Below are 21929 nucleotides of genomic sequence, written 5' to 3'. Positions count from 1 at the left end.
ATGTGCAAGCCTCCAGAAGTGGGGTCTGCACTGGCCCTTGGGGGACAGTGCTACAAGTGACCTTTGTGTGGCTTTCCGAGGGGCTGGCAGTCAGGTGCAGGGCTGTGCCGTTTGCTGCCACCTGTTACTGTGGGGTTCGTGCCTCCTTCCCTGCTGCACCCCGTGGAGTGCTTCCTAAATGGGGTTCCAGAGACGCAGCTTCCGAGAAATACTAGCAAGGGTGGCAAAGAGGGGAGGTTTCTTGGTGAAGCAGGTTTGGGGTGCAGCATATGGTGGTCCCATCCCCGGAGCTTCTCAGCATTCATCAGCCAGTGACAGCCTGTGCCGAGCCCGGGACCCCTGGCCGGGGGGTCCAGGCTGGCCCTGCACCTCCCTGCCAGCTGCGGCAGTCCTCCTCATGGCGGCCAGCCCGCCCCAGGATCAGCTCCAGCCTCTGTCGAACTGAACTGAATCAGTAACTGGCGTGTTTAGATGCAGACTCGAGTAAGTGCTCCAGTCGGCCAGAGCTGGGGGGCTGTCCAGCTTTCTGCTTGCAATTAACGCTGACGCTCCTGTCAGGGAGTGGAGCCCTCCCGATGCTCAAGGATGGGGCCCCTGCAGGAGGGCCTTACCAGGATTATCAGTCCAGGGCCTAGTAATTATGCCCCAGATGTTGACAATTCATCAAATTACAACAAGGCTGTGGGGACCTGAGGTCCCGGCCTGGGAAGCACATTCCTGTGTGAAGGCTCTCTGCACCCCTGGCCCTCGTTAGGGCCGGCCAGCGGGCGCGGGGCGGGTGGGCGGTCCCTGCAGGGCAGGTCAGCACCATGTGGTTTTGATTTCCAGCCCGGGCTGTTTGCACACACACGGGCTGCAGCAGGACTGTCCTGGGCTTAGCGATTTCCCAGACCTGAATTCCTCGCTCCAGGGAAAGGGAAGAAAGGGCCCCAGTGCTTAGGTCCAGCACAGACGCTGCTCGGGCTCTGAGGGCGGCACCCAATTCCTCCCAGAGAACCTCCTCCTGGGCTCCAGGGTGCTTTACAGAGGGGGTCTGCAGCCACCTACTGCACCCCACTCGCAGCAAGCTGTGGCGGCTTTAGCTGGCGGGGCCCAAGAGCCTGCAGCAAGGCCGTGTGCTCCAGGCTGCCTCCCTCTGGGCTCCTCAGGGCTGGGCTCAGGCAATGTCTTCTCTGGAGCCAGTTTTTATTTGGTATGTGCAGCTAACAAAATAAAAAACAAAAAAATCCCACCACTCCAAACCAACTGAATTAGTTACAACATTTAAACATTGTGACCTTTTACGTAAACATCCGGAGTCTGGACTTTTCTTGAAAATGTGGGAGATCTCCCAGCCCCGGGCCCACGTTCCTGCCGGGCGATGCCTGCCCCAGAGCCACAGGCTCCCCCCCTCCCCACTGCCTCACACCTGGCCCGCTGTCCCACTGTCCCCGGTGAGGTGACCTGCCAGCTCTGAGGGAGCATCTGAGTTTGTAACTCTTAGCCTAAAAGATCTCCTGGGTCCCTTGCAGGTCTGCAGCGCTGTGAGGCCATGGAAGCAGCTGGTCCCTCTTTCGGGAGGGGACACGCTCGGGGGTAGCCTGTGCGCGCTGGAAGCAATTACACGCATGTCCGCATCGCACACCCTGGCGGGAAGAGGTGGTGTTCGCAGTGCTAGGCCTTTGAACCGATCCCAAAATACCTGCCGAAATCACACATTGGCCCGTCACTGATGTTTGGTGGGGAGAGACATGACTACCCTGTCAGGTATCAGGAAGAACTGTTCCCAGTTGGTGAAGGGGGGGGCGAGTAAAGGCCCTTGATGCCCCCTGGGCGTGGGAGGATGGGGGATGGGGCCGGGAGTCAGGCTGTGTCTGGCTGAGCTGCCTCTGCCCGGGTGCCACCAGCTCAGGCACAGGGAAGGCACTGGGGGTAGCAGACAGGCCAGGGCACCCCCTGCCGGCTCAGTTTCGTGCCATCCTTGGATGAGGTGGGGATCTAGAGTAGGGAGCAGCAGCTGACCAGAGGGGCCACAGCGTGGCTGGAACTCCGTGATGGGGTCAGTCTAAAGGCAGGTGCGAGACTGGGACGCAGCGTGACGCGGTGCCAGGGCAGCCCACGGGGACAGCACGGCTCAGCACGTGCAGCTGAGCCCCGGCTTACCTGGACACCGGTGGGCGAGGCAGCCTCTGCCTGCCCTCCTGCCAGCAGGGCCCCCACAGGCCTGCGGCACACCCAGGCCAAGCCCTGCTCTGCCCTCTTGCCCTTGACGGGGCCACTTGCTTGCCTCCTTGCCGGCCTCCCTGATAGCTGCCCCCTGGGCTGTGGGGTGGGTCCCCTTTGTTTCCACAGACAGACAACACAGGCTGGACAACTGCCACTCACCAGGAAAGACTGAGTCAGAACCCTTAAGAATCCAAAGACTTTGTGTAAAATTTAGATTTCCAGCTTCTCCTGAATACTGGAAGATGCGGTGGTGATCGCCCTGCGGGGCTGAACTGCAGCACCGCGTTCAGATGGGGCGGGAGCCGCAGGTGGCCCCAGGCCCTGCCACTCTCTCTGCGCCCCCGCACCGAGCCAGCCTCAAACATCTCCCGCAGGGCATCGACGCTCGAGAGCCTGCGAGTCTAGCTCGGGTCTGCCTCTCGGTGCTCGCACCCTCCTGCCCGGGCCTTGGCTTCCTTCCTGGGCCAGCTGCCACCAGCCTCCCTGCCTCCTGCCCACACGCCCGTCCTTCCTGCCCAGCGAAGGAGCAGGGGACGTCCTGATGACCACGTCCCCGCCCTGTATGCCTCGGAGTGAGCTGCTTAACTTCCCCGGGGCCGTTTCCTCCTCTGGAAAATGAATGTGCTGCAGATGGAATGGCTCCCCCAGAACTTGGCACACGGTTGCGCCAGCGCAGGGTGGGTTGAGAGTCCCTGTACTGCACTGGGCCAGTGCTGGGGCAGTCGCGTCCAGGAGACAGTGGAGCTAAAGGGCTGCAGACTTGGCTTCTTATCCGCCCACTGCCAACTCTGACCACAGCCCTGTCAGGCAGGTACCCTCATTGTCCCCATTTTAGAGACGAGCAAGTGAGGCTTGGAGCGGCCAGGCATGGCCAGACTGGCGGGGACACCAGCCTGAACCTTGTGTTAGAAACCCGTGTGCTTCCTGCCTGACCACCCCTCCTCTGGCACGGGCTGCACCCGGCACACCCTCACCCACTGCCCTCGGGGCAGAGCCGCGCCCGGGGCTTGGCCTTCCAGAGGACCTCTGCCTCCCAAGCACCTCCTTCCAGGCTCACGCGGCACATCCTCATTGTTCTGTCTCCCTGTTACCTCTCCTCCCACGGGGACCGTCCCCAAGGCCCCAGTGCCCACCATGGGCCTGGCTCCGAGGGATGTCTATGAATCTTCTAGGTTCCTTGATGCTGTGCCGTCCAGTCCCACGGTTTGGGTTTGCGTGGGCCAGAGGGAGGCCCCATAGGTGCAGCGACCTACCCTTGCTATGGGAGATGAGCACTGGGCCGGTCTCTCCTCAGACACCCCTCCCGACAAGTGGGTGTGTAGCCTTAGCTTGCACACCTCCAGGGACAGGGGGCTTCCTGCTTCCTGCGCAGGCGGGGGGTTTGTGGGTTTTGTTTAAGCCCAGCACTTCCCCGGGTAGACTCTCCACCTGTGGTGCCTGGCTCAGCTGTGCCCAGAACCTCCACATGGCCAGGAAGATGGGGCCTCAGGCTCCAGCCCAGGGGAGGTGCCTTGGCTGGGCTGGGTGGGGCTGTAGACCCCTCTCTGTCTACCCGCCTGGCGTAGAACCCTAGTGGGGAGGGGTGGCAGCCAACTCCTAGACGAGGCCAGGCCGGATGCTCCAGGGCCACCAGCCTCCCCTCCCCCACACTTACCAGCCTGTTACCCTCTGTCTGGGTGTTCACCACGAAGCTCCCCACTTACCAGCACATACATGGCCTTCTGACCTCGACCACATCTCCCTTCCTTGGACCTGTGCCCCTGACCCCCAGCAGGCAGGCCTGGGTCACAGGTGCTCACAGCAACCTCGCCTTCGCGGCCCTGAGCCACGACACATGGTCAGGCTGGGTCTGCCCCCGTGTTGATTCTCTCCCACTCAACCACAGCTTCCAGGGGCCAGGGAGCCCTGGGTGTATTTCTTGCTACTCTATCCAAGATGCCAAAGTGTCTCATACATAGTGAGAACACGATAAATATTTGTTGAATTAACCCACTGTCAAGGGAATGACTCTGAATGCATGTCCCATGTCCCCCAGGCTGTGGTGGCCGGCCTGAGAGCACTAGAGGGCGCTCCCGCCCTGCCGAGGCTGACTCCAGCCCTGACTCCTGCCCTCACGCCACGGCCTGGGCGGTCAGCCAGGACGCTGGCCCTAAAAGGGACCCTTCAGCCTCACGGGCTCCCCCTGCCGCGGGCAGTGGCCATCCTGGCAGTAGGAACTGTCCCTGAACCCAGACTGTGTGCGCAGCACTGGGGCTCTCGCAGGGTCCATCTGCCTGGCTCCCCCAATGGCTGAAGGCTGGGAGGGGTTGGGGAAGAGCCTGAGGTCACCCGGTCTGCGGAGCCCCGGGCCCAATCTGTCTCCACTGCACAGGCCGGACTCAGGGCCAGTCCCTGGTTTCAGGAGAAGCTGGGTAGAGCAGCTTCATACCCAAATAACTGTGTTTTCTCAAGTCTATTTACTGTGAACACCTGGGCTTGGCTCGGTGACCTTGGCCGGACTATGTGCAGTCTGTGAGCCTGTTCTTCCATGCAACGAGGCGAGGATGCTGCCAGAGTGCTCTGCTGCCCGAGGGGCGGGAAGAGGTTCCAGACAGCAACCACTCTGCAAACATGCTGTCAGCACAGGCGAGCCAGCGAAGTGCAGGCCCAACCCCCTGCTGAGAGATCTCCTGGAGCTGCGTGGGGACAGGAGGCACCCGGGCCACTGCCAGGAGCACACAGACAGCTGCAGAGGGCGAAGGAGGCATCTGGGAGCCCAGAGCAGGAGCAGCTCAGGCCTCCCTGACTGGGTGTGGCTGCCTCCTGTCCCTTGGCTGCCCCATGGGACACTCGTGGGGACAATGGGGACACACAGTGCTGGGCCAAGATGAGGGGCCGGACTGAAGAAGCCCCTGCTGTGTACTGGCTCGGGGCCCCGGGGAGAAAGGCCAGCCTGGTGGCCCTTTCCCGCATGGCCATGCCTCCCTGAGGTTCCAGTCTGGGACCACGATGAGGACGCGGAAAGTCTGCTTTCATCTGTCCCTGTGCTGCGGGAATCAGGGGTGCTGGGGGGCAGCGCTGTAGGGGTCACATGAAAATGAGATGGGGGATGTTGAAATCTCCAACATTTGGGATACTACAGATGAATTATGTAACTAATTACATGTTTACAATCAAAGCTGTTTCTGAACTACAAGAGTGCAAGGAAGCGTATGACTGTGTGGCACGCTGTGGCCTTTCTGCTCATTTGACTAATTCCACACAGTCCAGCTGACTTGTTCATTTCAAAATTGGTCCCGGGCTGAGGCCCTGCCTTACAGACCACACTCAGCCCGGGGCTCGTGCTGTCCCCTGGGCTCGGCTGCCGATGCTCCCAGGACTGATGCTGGAGACATGGTGCAGCCTGTGCCCCCACGACTCCCAGGACTTAGCCAGATGGGACCAGGACACGGTGCTCCACGGCCTGGGAGGTGCCGGTGTGAGCGGCTTTGCTTCTGTCGGAGCTGGCCTGCAGCTCCCGCCAGCTCTCACCTCTCAATTCTTGACTCAGCCTTCATCAGCAAATTATTGCAACCACCTCCTACCTGGACCCTCTTCCTCCAGTCTCTGCCCTGTAGCCAGGGGGGCCTTTTCAATATACAGATCCATTTAAGTCATTCAGGGGCTTCTGTGGCCCCCAAACTCTTCTGCTGGGTGGGTGAGGGGTGCTTTTCACTCTCTGGGCCAGTCGGCACCCCTCCCTCCTTTCCTGCACACCCTCAGGTTCAGGGTCCCCAGCCCATGGGACCACATCTCACCTCCTGCCCCACATGCCTGCGTGTGGCGCTCAGAGTGCCCGTGCTCGTGCCGCACGGACTGCCTTCCCCCTTGTCCTTCTGCCGAGCTCCTGCTCGTCCCTCAAGACATCTCAAATGTCCCCCTTGTCTGGGGCCTCCCCTGGTCCCAGGCAGAGCCAGCCATTCCTTCCTGCAGGGCCCAAAGCCCTGTCTGTATGTATTACAGCTCTGCCCCCGTCCTGTAAGGATCTCTGTGTGGGAGACTTTCATGCTCAACTGGGGCACAGCGGGCAGGATGAGTGGGTGACAGGTGGTGAGGCCCAGACAGCAGGGTAAGCAGCTCAGAGACAAGTCAGTGGGGACTTAGGAGCACCTGCTCAGTGGGACATGTGGTTCCAAAGGCCCCACAGACCTATCTCCTTCCCGCGAATAGCATGTGCGTGACATAGAGACCTGACCTCTATTTTGTGCATGGGGAACAGAGTCATTTGCCCGAATTAGCACAGGCCTTTGTAACTGGCACCACCCACAGGCCGGAGTTCAGTGAGGTATTAAGAGAAGGGCGGACAGTCACGGATGGCAGGGCCCTGGGGAGTCCTCATGGGTGCTTGCCACTGTGGGGTCTGGCCACCCTCCGCTGCAGTTTCTCCAGCCACGGGACAGGCACGAACCGTGATGTGCAGGGTGGGATGCCTTTGACACTGTAAAGTGCTGCGTCATCCGGTCTCTAATGTTTTCATCCAGGCTGAGCCTCACACTTTGCAAATGCGGACACAGAAGCACAGACTCGCCAAGGGGCAGGCAGACTGTGCTCATACTGGTCCGGGCTGGCGGTCCCCCCGTTGTGCCCTGCTCATTCAGCTGCTCCTCAACAGGGACAGCACCTGGGCAGCAAGAGGGAACTGGACATTTCCTCGTGAGGGGGTGTTTCTCTTCCTAACTTCTCATGATGGCAAAGACACAGAGGTACACAGGAGGAACAGGAGAGAAGGTGAAATGGACAAATGGACTACTGTATTCGAATTGAGTTTTTGTTTCTGAAAGCAGAAAAATGTCTTAATTTGCCAATGGAGGGAGAGTGCAGCATTAGGAAGAGCGCTCCAGGCCGGACAAAGACAGCGATGAGCTGGAGAAACCAAACATTCACTCTAATGATCTATTTCTCTGGCTGCTAAGAGGAGAAAGACCCTCCCACCAACACACAGCGCTCAAGCCCCAGCCTTGCTGCTGCAACCAGCTCCCTGCTGGGCTGGCTGGCTGGCGTGATAGGGCAAGATCCCGCGGCCTGGGAGCTGATCTGGGCCTTGGCATGTAGGCAGGCCGTGTCTCAGCCGAGTCCCGTCACTCTCTGAGCTCAGATTCCTCATCCTTCAAGCAGGGCCAAGACCATCGGCCTTCCATGGTGAGACAGCATGTGTGAGCATGCACCCAGCCAGCACTCAATATTTGCACTTGCTTCCCTGGCAGGTTAGAAGGACTTTGGGGCATCAAAGGTGACAGTCTTTTCTTCTCTGTTCCAAAGGAAGCATAGGGAGGGGGAATCTCAGACCCTGTGGCAGTCTGTCTCTGGGGGCAACTGGTTTCTGTAAACACAGAGCCACGTTCCACTCACCTCCCCCACATCAGCCTCTCCCTGTGACCTACAAGGTTCCCTCGGTGCAGCCCTGGGAGACCTCTTTGGCTTCACCTTCTACCATTTCCCTGTCACTTGCTCACGTACCCCTGCCACATTGGACTTGCATGTATCTAGAGTAAGCACATAAAGCTTACTCTAACTTCCTGACTATGCACTTGCTCTTTCCACGATGGGAACACATCTTCCTCAAGATCTCTGCACCTTTTTCATCATTTAAGTCTCAGTTCAAATGCCAGTTTCTCCGAGAGCCTTCTGATTATTTAATCCAACCCATTCATCCAACCAGCTTGCACAGTCATCACACATCCCGCTTTATTCTCTTTTAGGCTTACTCCTTGCCTTCAGAATGTGTAAAAAAAAACCCAGAAAGGCCCTAAAGCTCAATAGTTAAGAAAATCAAAATACCAAAGAAAAGGAAAAGCAAAAATTCTGATGTTGTAAATAGAGGATGAGAAAATCTAATGTTCTCTGTGCAAAAGTCAAGGTATAGGCAAGATTAAGCCCTGCGTGAGAGGCAGATCTTTTCATCTTAGAAGCCCAATTTAGAGAGGAAAAAAGGGGTTGTGACAGACAAGATACCTCCAGGAAGATCACACTGAATTCCTAATTATTCATTCCTCCCTCTCCCATAGCAAAGTCCCCCCAACGTGGCTCTCCAAAGACTGTGACAGGGCGTGATCCATCTTTGTGCCACCCCAGTGCCCAGCACAGGGTGTGACACCATCCAGATGTGTTGAACAGAGTCAAGCCTTCTATTTATGAGATGACAAAATCACTTAATCAATAGAAATGCTAATTACTACCCAAAAATGCAAGAGTGCAGTGTCCAGTGTTCCTGTCTAGGTCCAAGCTTTGATTCTCAGTGTTCTGAGATCATAATTCTTCCTGTGCTACTGATTCCTCGATGTCTGCTGGCCTGGACGCGTTGGGATCTGAAAGCGCCCGTTCAGCAACTTCCTCTTTAACTCTATGCCTACAATTTCAACCTCTGCCACCAGGCGGCAGTCAGGATTACACAAACCTCCCTATCAAACTAGTTTAATCTTTATACTTCTAATTAAAATACACCATAAATTAAAACAATACACATATATGTAAGGCTGGTGGCAGGCACCACTACCCTCCCTAAAGAAAGAAAAAGAAGCCCACAAGACCTGCCAAAAATAACTGCTAGGCCCAGCTAAGTTAAGGAATAACCACACCTGGATGTCCACCCAGGTAAGAGAAGTTTCGGTTCCTGGAGTCACACATACCACCAGCCCCTCCCATTTCTCAATACCCGCTCTAAAACCGCAATGGAAAATTCCCCGCTCTTCACGCCAAAACTCTTCGCGCCAAAGAAACCCTCATCCCCCAGCTCTAAAAACATATATAAGCCCACTCAAAACTTCTGAGCGACGCGACTTCTGGGGCCTCTCTCGGGACCCGTGAACCTCGCCCGGGAGCGCTCAAATAAAGCCTCGTTGCTTGCCCCTTTCCACTCTGCTCGTCTTTCTTTCTCTGGCGCCGACCATCCAAAAACTTTACAATATATATATATATACACATATACATTTTAAAACTTACATTGGCATAGATTTAAAGGCATGATAATACCCACAGTGGGCCAGGGTTTGGAGAAAAACGCAACATTCGTTCACTGTTGGTGGGATGTCAGTCAGCACTGCCGCTGGAGGGCAGCCTGGCAGGACACACCGAAGCCGGAGACACGTGCAGACCCTCAGGTGCGGCATTTCGACGTCTACATATGTCTTCTGAGATAATCATGGAAATAAGCCTACACTTCTTCCCAGGATGTTGACCATAAGGGTGAAAAATTGTCAATATAAATAATATAACTTGGAGACTGGTTAGATAGATTATACATATTAAATATGATCAAATGCTATATAGCCATTACATTCTATAAGGGATTTTAACAGTGTGGAAAAGTCTCATAATATAGTAAGTGAAAAAAATAGGCTAAAAAATGTATGTCCAATGCAATCCCATTTTTATAACAATAAATATGAAAACAAATTTGCATATAAAATACTAGAAGAACAACCAGTAAAATATTGAGAGGTCTTATCTGTGGGTGGCAGAATTCTGGATGAATGCATCTTTCTCTCCGTGCTCCTCTCTGCTGTCTGAACGGCTTACGACGGGCATGCTTTTGCTGTCAGCCCAGAGTGCTGTGAAGGAGCCCTTGGGAGCAGAGAGGACAGGCGGCCTCTGTCCAAGGCCGGCACGGCCAAGGCGACCCCAGAGTCCCCGTTAGCTGGAGTGCACAGCCTGCCCCACAGGGGAGGGGGGCTCTGTGCTCTGTGTCCTGCAGCCACTCCTGTCGGGTCCACATATGGACCTGGTTTAGCTGAGGGGCAGCCTGAGTTAATCCAGAAAATGCAGCTGACACGGACACAGTCTCAGCCACACCGGCTCTCTTCTTGCCCTCACTGCCTTAGGAAGCAAGAAGGTTCTGGCACAAGGAGAAAAGTAATCCTCCGAGGCTGGTCCTGGAGTTTACTAAGCTGCAGGAAAACCCCCCTTTTCTAAAGCGACCATTCTCAAAGTCGTTTTTCTGTCCAAATATTGCAAATGTATGTTGAGTAGATTGCAATGATTTCTTAAACCTGTCTTTCCTTCTCTCGAGGCTTTCAGCAATGAGGAAAGATAGTGACATTGATGGAGGGGCTGCCACATCTTGGAGTGGGCCAGGGCGCGGGGTGGGGTGGGCGCACCATGTGTGACTCCTCATTTAATTCCTGACTCAGTAGGTGTGATCGCCCCAGGTCCCGGCCTGACTAGTCCACACAGTGACTGACTTGAAGCCCATGGTGACCCTCCACTCGAGGTGCCTCTTGGGTGGCCCAGAGCCCTCAGCGCTAGGCAGTCGGCCTGACCTCTGGGAGGGCCACACGGAGCTGTCTGCAAACACTCTCCGCGCTGAGAGCCTGGGAGAGCCCTCCTGTCCTCCACAGGCCAAGAGATGGGAATTTCGGCTCCAAATGCACAGGTCCCAGGAGCCTATAGAAGTCCTTCCCCTCCCTGCATGGGGCTGCTGTTCCCGCTGGGGAAGCCAAGCAGGGTAGCAGCCTCACCCTGAATGGCACTGCCAGAACCAGGGGCCTGGAGGCACACCGCTGGTGAGTGGCCTGCTCCTGGTGCAGGCGACACGAACACCCAGAGCCCCGCAGCGGGCCAGCCCAGCCAGGGAAGACACCCACGTCTGCACAGAGGCCAGGGTCTGCTTGTAAGCCGGGGCTGGATGACCTCAGGAAGGCGGCAGTCGAGGGCTGGGACACCAGCTTCCCAGAGTGACAGGGTCCCCTCACCCCTCACCGGGCCCAGCCTGCTGGGGCTTCCCAGTGACCAGGGAGCTGTTTTGGGACCAGGGCGCTGGCTGCCAGAGCTGCCCACACGCAGGGAGTGGGAAGGCTCGCTGGACCCTAAGCCAACTCCCTCCTGGAAGGCTCCCTGCTCTGTGCCTGCTGGACAGCCCCGTTGCCCCCCCAGCGCTCGCAGAGCCCTTCCCGGGGCCAGGCTCAGACGCCAGGGGCTGAGGCCGCACGCACGCCGACTTCACGTCTGATTCCCCAGCGGCCCGAGACACCTGCAGGAGCAGCCGGGTCTGCTCTGACTCGCAGTGAGGTGCGCTCAGCCGGGGCGTCCCCGGGCTGCACAGCGAGTGAGTGACAAAGGTGAGAATCAACGCGTTACCTAACACCACGCCCCACACCTGCCTCCCCCTGTCGCCCACGGCGCCATCCCCCCTCCCTGGGTCCTGGGAGGGAGCCAGGCTCCTGGCATCCGAGAGCCCACCCTGCCCTCGCCAGGGGCGAGGACTCCTGGGTCACCGAGGACACAGCAATGGTGGACGAGGGGAGAAAGCCTCTCACCCATTCACCACCCACTCCCCTCTGGACCCACAAAAATACGGAAAAGAGCAACCCTGGGGGTAAAAGTTAACAACGACGCCACGCCGGGAGCGGCTCTGCTAGAAAGTTCCCAGTCCTCCGAGCTGGCAAAGCCACGGTCCTGAGGCACAAGGCTGAACTTTCCAGTGGTTCCCCAAGCCTGCCGGTGCCCGAGCCCCCGCCCCCCGTCCGGAAGTCAGGAGCCTGAGTCCTGCCTCAGCAGGGACACGGGGGGGCCTGGCCCAGCGTGCCCCGGGATGAAGGTGGCCGTGGCTGTTTTCACATTTCATTTCTATGGGTCGCGAGCCGGCGTCTCCCGCCTGAGAGGCCGGGCTGCCCGCTGCCGGGGCAGCTGCACGGGGTGCGAGCCCCCCACGTCCCGCAGGGCCGGGCTCGGGACACGTTTTGTGCTTTCTGTGCAGCCATCACCTCCTCAGCCTCGTTTAGTCCTAATTCTGACGCTGTGGGGGAGGCCTTCATCACCCCCTGCTTCACAGAGCAGGAGACTAAAGCTCAGAGAGGGCGAGCGCCTTTCCCAGGGCCGCCCAGCCAGGTGGCAGCGGCGTGGCATCCGCGCCTAGGCCTCCCTGTCGGTCAGGGCTGGACTCCTACCCTCCGCCTCTGGGGGCAGCGCTGGTCACGGGAAAGGCCCCTGACCCAGCACCTCCCTCCTTGCATAGCACTGCCCTGGAAGCGCAGGCAAATCTGCCCCCCACACGCCGAGCTCTCCTTCCCCTGGGCTCAGCCTGCTCTCCCTGCCGCCCCAGGGCTTCCAGGTGCTGCTGGCACAGCCACGTCACATCCCGGCACTAACGTGGCACTTGTCCGGCCTGGGCTAGGGACATCTGCCCCACGTGTGAGCTAACTTTTGGTTAAACTGGAAAAGATCCGTGAAAGGTGGACACCACAAAGGCCAGACTAGAGCCAGCCAATCTCCGGGTCCTGAGTGGTGACGTGACACGGTGGCTGGGACAGGGGACGAGGTGCCCACGGGGATGAGGCCTAGCCTGCCCAGCAGGCCCCCCACAGCCCAGGGAGCCTCTTTGCTTTGCCTCGAGGGCGGCCTGTGTGCCCAGGGAGCCCGCGCAGCCCTCCGCGGGAAGCCCGGCCGGGAGCAGAGCAAGCAGGAGCACAGACAGGAGACCAAGGCTCAGGGGAGAATGGCAGCGTCAGAGGAAAGGGCAGAGACAGCAAAAAATAAACGACAAATTACCGGGTAGCCATCTCGTCCTGATTGCCCCTGTGGTAATTAATACGTCATTAATAATCAGACTTTCGGCAGAAAACCATATGGCAACACTTAGAACTCAGTCAGGCCCCGGGGACCCCCACGTTCCTCGTGGTCTGCAGCAGAGGCTGCTGGCTGGGACAACACCAGCGCTGCAGTGGGTCTGGGCGCAGGGCTCCCTTTCCTGCCTTGGAGGGCCGGGCTGGAGGGCCCCGGGGCACACAGCCACGCTGTTCAACACCCCCCCCCCCTGCTCCCCGTGGCCGGGGCGCAGGCACACACCACGTGGGGACAGGATTGGACCAGGAACTGAAATGTGCCTTAAGCTGGGCCCGCACAGGGGCTGGGAGAAGATGCTCTTTCCTTCCTGGTTGTCACTGGACGGTGGACTGGGAAAGAGCCTTAGAAGCTGGGGCCAAGGGGACACTCACTGCTACTGGATGTGTCGGGGCCCCTGCCGTGGGTCAGGCCTGTTTGGGGCACTGAGTGCCCAGCCCCTGCCCCACGCGTGGGGAGCTGTCTCCCCCTCACGCCTCTGTCAGGTTGCAGCTTGCGAATGTCTGCATTTGTTTAATACCCTTAACATTTTAACAGTCAAGTTAAAAAAAAAAAATCACTCGATAGCCCTCTGTGTTACGCACTCCAGCAAGTCCGCATGGGCTGCCTCCAAGGCACAGCCAGGAATAGCTGAGCTACGAAGCACTGCTGTGGCCAATAAATCCACACATTTTTGTTGGCTTGGTTTTTGGCTAAGTGTGGGGCTACATGCATCAAGCAGCCCGGATTCTGGAAGGTACTGATTGGGAAATGAATCATGGTAAGCGGAAGTCAAAAATATAATGGCTCATCTGAAAGGAATTTCTTGAGAAAGTTGGTTTCGGCCCAGGCCAACTGTCAATGTGCTTCTTGAATGGATTCAGGGATTTTTTTGGGCCCTGAAAAACTGCCAAGATGAATCAAAGGCAGGTGGATCCTGTGCCCTGGTGAATGAATGGGATTTCCAGGGCCACTTGAAACCCCCCGCATTCAAAGCTGCCTCTGGTGGCCAAGGGACGTTCAGGGGAGCTGCCCAGGGCTTCCCTCACACCCTTTGCAAAGGCATCAACACTTTCCTTCTGCTCCATCACACACCCCTCACCAGCCAGCTGCACTCACGAGGTCTCAGCTGTCCAATCCGTCTTCTGGCAAACAAGAAAAATGGCCCCAGGGTCTGTTGATCAAGCCCAACTTATTCCTGGAACAAGTGCCTCTCTCTAGAGCCCTTTCTGCCAACATACGTGAGACAAAAGCATTTGAAAATATCAATTGCCACAGAGGATTTCAAAACCATGGGCATGGTGCTTGCATCCTGCCCACCAAGTTGAGCCAAAGTCTTGGTGAGGCACAGCCAGGCTCGGGCCAGCTCTCTTGGAAGGAAAATGGTCACAGAATGATTTAGGGCAAGTCAAGCCCGTGGAATTCACTGCTGGCATTCACCTACAAATTAAAAAATAATATGGCCTCTGCTGTCTAGGACTGATTGTTTTTTGAGGACACACCCCTCTAACGAAAGATTATTTTCATGGAAGCACCACAGAAAAAATATCGAACGTCTTATCTTTCAGCAGCAGAGAGCACCGTGCAGGACACTTACTGGAGGGCCTGAAAAACACAAGCAGAGAAGCCATAGTCAGTGTCGAAGGGAGAGAGGGCCCCTGACTGTCCCACAGCTACTGGCCACCTCTCCTCACAAGGACTTGATGTTGTCATGGCGTTTCCTGCCACGGCCTTGCACATAAGTGTCAGTCCCAAAGCCACGGGTAGAGAAGGAGGCGGGGCCGGGGCCAGGGGAGCGGCAGCGACAGTCCCACGTGTACTGGCTCATGCACTCGTTTCGCGAGGCTGCTTGGTGCTCACCCATTTTGGGTTCTGGCAACTCGAGTAGGACTCAGACCTTGTTCCTGTGAAGAACAAGTCCTGGTGCTCAGCAGGGGTGGGTTCGTTTCCACAGACGTGGAGAGACGCAGGGGAGCAAGCATTTTGGGCAGAGGGAAGAACGCAAGCGAGGGCACGCAGTCGTGTGCGCCTGAGCAGACGTGGGGGGTGGCGAGGCCCAGCCTGGGGTTAGGTGCACACGGGAAGTGGCAGGGGCCAGTCTGGAGGCATGGGCTGGTGCTGCCGCTGAGACTGTCCCACCAGACCAGGGCTCACGGAGAACACTTACAAGAAACCCACAGGGGCTTCACCTTGCAGTCTGCAAAGTATGTTGCACTATCCATTATTGCATTTGACTTCCCAACAACCTTTTGTGAGAGGGATGACGAACATCTCCCTTTGGCAGGTGACAGCACAGAGGCACAGGGAGGAGGGGCTTGTCCAAGGTGACGTTGATGGTCAGGGGTGGAGCTCACCCTGGAAGGGGGGTCTCCCAACTCTGCCACCCGGGTGCACTTTGGCTAGGCCATGCCGCTGCCTGCCCCGCCCCATCACACCCAAGCCTCGCTCTGGAGGATGAGGCTGGCCCGGGAGGCAGCACTCAGCGGCCAGTCGGCCAGTGGGTGTTTATGGGCTGTGCACTGAGAGCCGGAGCCAGGGCAGGTCAGGGGACCCAGTAGTGAGCACAGGCAGCAAAACCCGACTCACAGAATGTCCACTGAGCAGATGGACGCCAAGGACAACAACCACACCAGGGGAGGCACAGGACGCCGCAGGCGCATCACGAGGGGCCTGACCGGTCCTGAGGCTGGGCCGACTCTGGAAGGGAGGAGAGCCCAAGGCCGGCAGGGGAGGAGAACTGATTGTCTGGGGAGGAACGCTGCAGAGGTGAAAAGCTCAGGCCGTGCCAAGGCCATGGGCTTTTGAGCAGCTAGGAGAAGCGGTGGGAGGGCCCGGGAGAAGGCAGGGCCAGCCAAGCGCAGGGGGGCTGGGTCCTGAGGGCGGTGGCAGTCACTGCATGGAGGGGGCAAGAGGGGCCTTGGAGATGCGCTGCAGTGTCCCCAGGCAGGTGCCGGCGGCCTGGGGGGGGGGCACTGGCGTGGCAATGGGGAGATGGGAAGGTCAGGAGACGCTGGTCAGAGAAGAGAGACAGGGCTTGTTGACTGATCTAATGGTGGGGGAGACGGAACTAGGGGGAGGACAGAGATGACAAGGATTTTTGGCTTGAAAAACTGAGGTACTCATACACAGGAATGGTGACACGGGGACTGTGGCGTCCTGACTACACGGGACTAGGGCACAGAGCAGACTGCTGGCGACCTGGGACACCCTGCACAGCTGACTTTCAGCCAAGGACCTTGATTCCTATGACACTTTGCAAAGAAAACAAACAGATTCACCATCACATTTCCTGGGCTAGTCCGGTGTCATGCACCTGCACCCCACCTGCACCCGCACCTGTGCCTGCCCCTGCCCCTGCCCCTGCACCTGTGCCTGCCCCTGCCCCTGCACCCACACCTGTGCCTGCCCCTGCCCCTGCACCCGCACCTGTGCCTGCCCTTGCCCCTGTGCCCCACCTGCACCCACACCTGTGCCTGCCCCTGCTCCTGCACCCCACCTGCACCCTCACCTGTGCCTGGCCCTGCACCCTACCTGCACCCGCACCTGTGCCTGCCCCTGCCCCTGCACCCCTCTGCTTGACTCGGAGGAACTGAGCCACCTCCAATTAAGGCAGAGGTCTTTCCCCACCTTCCCTGGGGCCGAGCCCCGCCCACCGTTCCCGCTCTGTCCATCACGGCAAAGCTCCCCTCTCAAGCGGGCCCTTCCCAGCAGCTCTGGAATTGCTCTAATTGCTCCGGTGACAGAGTCGTCCTTTGGTCCCACACCCTGTTCTATCACTGCCCTGTCTCTGCTCTCTCCCTCACAGCCACTCCTTGTCCCTGACCCCTCATGTCCTACTGTGACTCTGATTTGGACCCCATCCCTGTCACGCCACCAAGACAGCTCCCACCAAGGTCTCCATGACCTGCCTCCAATAAACCCAACACATGCTTCTCCTCATCTTACTCCCCGCCTGGCAGCGTCCTGGCTGCGACTGGGCCCTCCTTCTTGACCCGCTGTCTTCCTTTGGCTTCCCGACGGCACGTCACTTTCCTCCTGCCTCCCTGGCCTTCCTTCTCTCTAGCTGACTCGGTCTCCGCAGCCAGCCGAGGTGCAGAGGCTCCTCAAGGCTCCCTTCTGGGCTCTCTTCTCTTCCGTTCTCCCCTTGTGCGTCTGTGTCCCGGCTCCTGTCTTGCTGCAGGCCCCTAGCCCCGCGCATGGCCACGCCGTGCAGAAGAGGCCCCGCTTTCCCTCCAGCCCGGCTGTGCCTGGGAGTCCCAGGCTTCCTTTCCAAGCTGCCCCTTGGCATTTCCCCTTGACTAATTCAAAGGCTCCTCAAACGAAGTCCGCAGCTGCACATATGATCTTTGCCCAGACTCGCTCCTCTTCCCTAGGTCCTGGTCTCCATGAGCAACGTCACCTTCTGTCGGACGGTGTGAACTAGAAAACGCGGAGCCGCCTGGACACGCTCTCCTCCCTCCCAATTAGCGCATCCACCGCCCCTGGCTCTGGAACCCACCCACTTGTCTCCCTCCAATGGCACAGCCCCAGTCCAGGTCACCACCATCTCTAGACTGTTGCAATGACTTCCTAACCGATCTGCTCCCTCTGCACTCTGAGTACCTGCCCTCTGCCGGACCCTGCTCTAGGCGCTTGGGGTGCATCAGTGAAAATAACACAAGTCCCTGTCCTGACAGAGCTTACCTTCTAGTGAGAGAGACAGGCGAGATATAATAAGCATAATAAATAAGTCAGTCACCCAGAAAGTGACCAGTGTTACTGGCGGGGACAGGGGAGCTGTCAGTGCTGGGGGCAGACTGGAACATTCAATAGGGCAGTCGGGGTAGATGACATTTGAACAGAGCCTTGAAAGAAGCGTTAGGACTTGGCTATGCAGATTCCTGGAAAAAATACGTGCCAGGCAGGGAAACACCCAGCGCAAAGACCTGGGGGCAGGAGGGTGCTGGTGTGCTTAAGGGACAGCGACAGGCCAAAGGGTGGGAGGTGGCTTCAGAGAGGCAATGGGTAGAACCTGACATTGGCCATTCTTGGGACTTTACCTTTTCTCTGAGACAGGAGCCCTTGCAGGGTTAGAGCAGAGAGAGGACAAGACCTGACTCAGGTTTGCAAAGATCCCGCCATGTGGGCTGGCAGGGGTAGAGTCCATAGGCTGTCACAGTGATGCAGGGGACAGGTGCTGGTGGCTCAGAGTGGGTGGTCTCAGGTGGTGGTGGGAGTGGCTGGATTCTGGATCAATTGTGACAGTAGAGCCAAGAGGATTTCCCGCAGACAGAGCATGCAGTGTGAGTGGTGGGTCAAGGAAGATGCCCCAATTTTGACTCGAGCAACAGAAAGGAGGAAGTTGCCATCGACAGAGGTGGGGGACCGTGGTGGGGGCAGGTTTGGCTGAAAGGGCAGGAGCTCAGCTTGGCACACGTGGTGCTTGGGGACAGCCTAACCCTTAGAAGTTGGGGAGAAGAGAAGGCAGCCAGGGCAGCCAGGGTCTCTGAGAGGAGGACGTGACACCTGTGGGCAGAGCAGTGGCCGGGCTGCTGAAGGGTCAGGTGGGAAGACCAAGAACTGACCACTGGATCTGCAAGGCAGAGGCACGTCCCGGGAGAGACAGGGACAGAAGTCAGACTGGAGAGGGTTTCAGAGAGGAGTAACTGAGGAATGCAGCCAGGGGGTGCTTTGAGGAGTTCTGCCCCACAGGGGAGCAAAGGAACAGAGCAGTTGCTCTGGGGGCCACGGGGGTCCCGAGTGGGTGTTTGAGAGCAGAGATGTAGGAGCATGTTTGTAGCGTGGAGTCTTCCGGCAGATGGAAGACTGAGCGGCCAGGAGGAGGCGATTCCTGGAGCAGCGTTCCTGCGGAGCCGAGCGAGGCGGGGCCCTGGCGAGGAGGAGGTGCTGGCGCAGGGGACATGGGCAGGAGGCCGGGTGCGTGGTGCTGCCAGGGGTGCGGCCATGGGGATGGGGCTCTAGGAAGCTCGTTCTGATTGTGTCAACACTTCCTGTGACGTGGGAGGCCAGGCCATTGGCCACGGTGCTGAGGGTAGGGGAGGTGTCGGGGGGCACATGGGGGAGGCTGAGCAGGTGGAGAATGTGGCCTCAGCCAGGTGGCACAAAGGGCCCCTGGGGTGTGGAATTCAAGGGGTGCTTCCTTCCAGTCACGGTGAGCCTCGAGTGCTGGAGGGCAGCGTGTGGAGGGCGGGCTTGCAGGGGACGGCCAGGGGCATTCCAGCTGAGGGGGAGGGGTGAGATCTGTGAAGGCTGGTGGGATCAGGGGACTCCGGGAGTGGGCTGGAATGAGCATTTATTGGTGGCCGCGTGGCGTCGGTCAGGACCACAGGAGGCAGAGGCCCTGGTGGGTGGAGGCCACGGAACCCAGGGGCTGGGGTGTGTGAGGGGCTTCTACGTGGCTATCAAGACTCACAGGAATTCACCCAGAAGCAGTGCTGGAGACAGGGCTGGTGACGGGGCTGAAGCCCCCCAGCAACGAGGCGGGTGCACCTGGGATCAGGGACGGCTTGAAGCAGGTGGCCCCACGGCCACCGCAGTCTCCGTCCTGGGGCCAGAGGCATGTCAGCGCAGCTCTAACCGGGCCGCCGCTCCTCGCTGTGCCCAGGACGGAGGCCCGAATCCGGAGTGCCGCACACAGCTTGGCTCCCTCCCCGGCTGCCCCACCGCGGCTGCTCGGACTAGCGGGAGAGACACGCTATGAGCAGGGTGCTGCGGGCGAGCAAGAGGTTTCAGGAAATACTGAAATTGGATCCGTGCCTCAGCATAAACCAGGATAAAGTCCACAAGGATCAAAGATTTACATGTTAAGAAAATTATAAAAATTCTAGAAGAAAATGTGGGAAAATTCCTTCCTAACCTTGGACAGGGGCAGGTTCTTCTAACTATAGTTCAGAATCCAGAAGCCATAAAAGAAACGTCTGACCCAGTCATAGAAACCCAAAAAATGTCTTCAAGGCAGAAATCCCTGGAAGCAAAGTCAAAAGCCGAAATGGAAAAAAAAAATATCCATCTCACATCACAGAGGCCAGGTGCTTTGATATGAAAATGCTCCTACAAATCAACTCTCAAAACATCAGCAATCTCATAGAAAAATGGCCCAAAGACAGGTATAGAGAGCTCACATGAGAGAAAATACAAATAGCCCTTAAATACATGAATTATGAATGAAGATGGACTTTTGTAGCTACAAATGCTCACCCTCATTCATAATGAAAGAAATGAAGGTTAAAATTATATTCATACCAGATCAGAAAAATGAAAAAAACCTGATGACCTACTGTGTGAAGGGCAAGGAAGACTGGGAAAAAGATAAATCAGAACCTTCTCTCTCTCAAGAGAGATTTGGCAATTCTTATTAAGATTTAAAATGTATATGTCAATCGCCACAATTATCCTTCCTAGAAATTTATTCTGTAGCTATGTTAACATATACATAAAGGACAGGTATATAAGAATATTCATTGTAGAACTGTTGAGATAGCAAAAACATTAGAAACAATACAAATGGAGCTTCTTCAATAAAGGACAGTACATCTGTAAATGGAATATTATGCAGCTGTGAAAAAGATGAAGTTCTATATGTTCTGACATGGAACAATCTCCAAGGCATATTGCTACATTTAAAAAAAGGTACAGAATGGTAAGTATACTATGCAGCCATTTGTGCTAAAATAATCTGTAGACCTTTGTTTGTACAAACACAGAACATCTCTAGGTGTGGACGTTAGAAGGTGGTCATTAGAGTGCCTCCGAGTGGAGGAGCAGAACGGCTGGAGGACAGGGCGGCAGGGGCGCTGACTTTCCACCCATCACTGGACACGTGCGTAGTTCGCAGTCAGAAGGGTCCACACGCTGACGGTGGCTGGAGAAGGCTCTGTGTCTCTGCGTGCTCCTCCCAACTTTTGCTGCCTTTCCTCATACTCACCTCCAAGCTCCCTCCAAGGAAGTTGGGACTGGGATTACCATTCTGAGAGCCCAGGTCCGGAGAGCAGAGCCCTGAGGACTGCCAGGAGGAGGAGCCCAGAGGAGACAGAGGAGGAGCTGTAAGAGTGACCCCCGCTCCCTCACTGTGTGCTTGCCAGCGTTGGGAACCCCACTGTCTGCGTTACCCAGACCATCTCGTGTAACCCCTGCTGCAACCTCTCTAGGTGCATTTTACAGATGAGGAAACTGAGGCTCAGAAAAGGTTCCACGCCCAGGCTCACATTCTCCTCTGATCTGGGGAGAACCCAGGCAGTCTGACTTCAAGCCCAGTAAGGGGGGCAGAGAGGGACTGTTCTGGCAGAAAGAGAGCTGATGTGTACTGAGCTTCCCTGGGGTCCTGGGAGGGAGTGTGGTGCGTCTGAGATCACCAGGCTGGCGAGGGGCAGTCTAGGCCCGAAGCAGCCTTGCGGGACACTAAACCCGTGGCACCACACACAGTTTCCAGAGTGGGAATGGCAGCATTCCGGAGACTGACCCCATTGCTGCTGGGACAGGCCACCTCTAGCCCATCCGCAAGACTCCAAAACACACTGATCCACCACTTCTTTCGGGTCCCACTCACACCATGTCACCGGGCTACCATCGCTTCGTGCCCGCAGCACTGTGACAGCCTCCTAATGGGACTCCTTCTGGGCACCCAACCAGCCAGGGGGCCTTTAAACAGTGCTCAACCCCTTCCTAGGGCTTCCCAGGGCACAGGGAACAAAATCCAAGCTCCTGGCACCTCCTCCCTGTGTGGCCTGGTCCTCACTGGGCCCTGCTGCGCTCGGCCGCCACGCTCTGCTCCCCTCACCTCTCTCAGTGCTCAAGGTGCCAGCTCTCTGTGACCTTAGGACATGCACATCTGCCATGTTCCTGTGGCCAGCCTGGCGTGGCTTCACTGTCACCACCTTGGACAAGCCTTCCACAGCTGTGACAGCCACCTCCTCACCCTTCGCTCCCTGGCTTCTCTCATCCCTCCCTGCCGTTTCCTTCCAACTTGCAGCGTCTGTGAGGATTAAATCCATTGGCTGAGTGTCGATGGCTGTCCGTCAGCCCCCCAGCAAGGCAGCCCCTGTTCGTGCCGCTCCCCGCTGCCCAGATCAGGCCGGGCGGCACAAGCACTTCATCAGCATGTGCTGAGTGCGTGGGGGTGAAGGGCAGGGGCCAGCTGGCAGCCCGTCGCCTCCTCCAAGCCGCCTGCCCTTGGC

The 21929-nt window shown here is 57.5% G+C and overlaps 1 protein-coding gene across 4 annotated transcripts in view; it reads right to left on the bottom strand.

The window, feature by feature from the left end:
* Positions 1–21929, bottom strand: part of COL23A1 (collagen type XXIII alpha 1 chain) — a 304308-nt gene that overhangs the window by 35258 nt on the left and 247121 nt on the right. For all 4 annotated transcript variants that reach the window (XM_045530513.1, XM_045530516.1, XM_045530515.1 and 1 more), the window contains exons 4-5: positions 14354–14361; positions 12706–12732 (exon numbers count right to left, since the gene is read on the bottom strand). In XM_045530513.1, the coding sequence (XP_045386469.1) occupies positions 12706–12732; positions 14354–14361 (35 nt within the window). The remainder of the gene's footprint in view (positions 1–12705; positions 12733–14353; positions 14362–21929) is intronic.

This window comes from Lemur catta, chromosome 18 (assembly GCF_020740605.2).
Source record: "Lemur catta isolate mLemCat1 chromosome 18, mLemCat1.pri, whole genome shotgun sequence".
NCBI classification, from domain to species: Eukaryota; Metazoa; Chordata; class Mammalia; order Primates; family Lemuridae; genus Lemur; species Lemur catta.
Note: the sequence above shows the minus strand (reverse complement) of the source record. Positions and strands in the feature narration are given on the sequence as shown.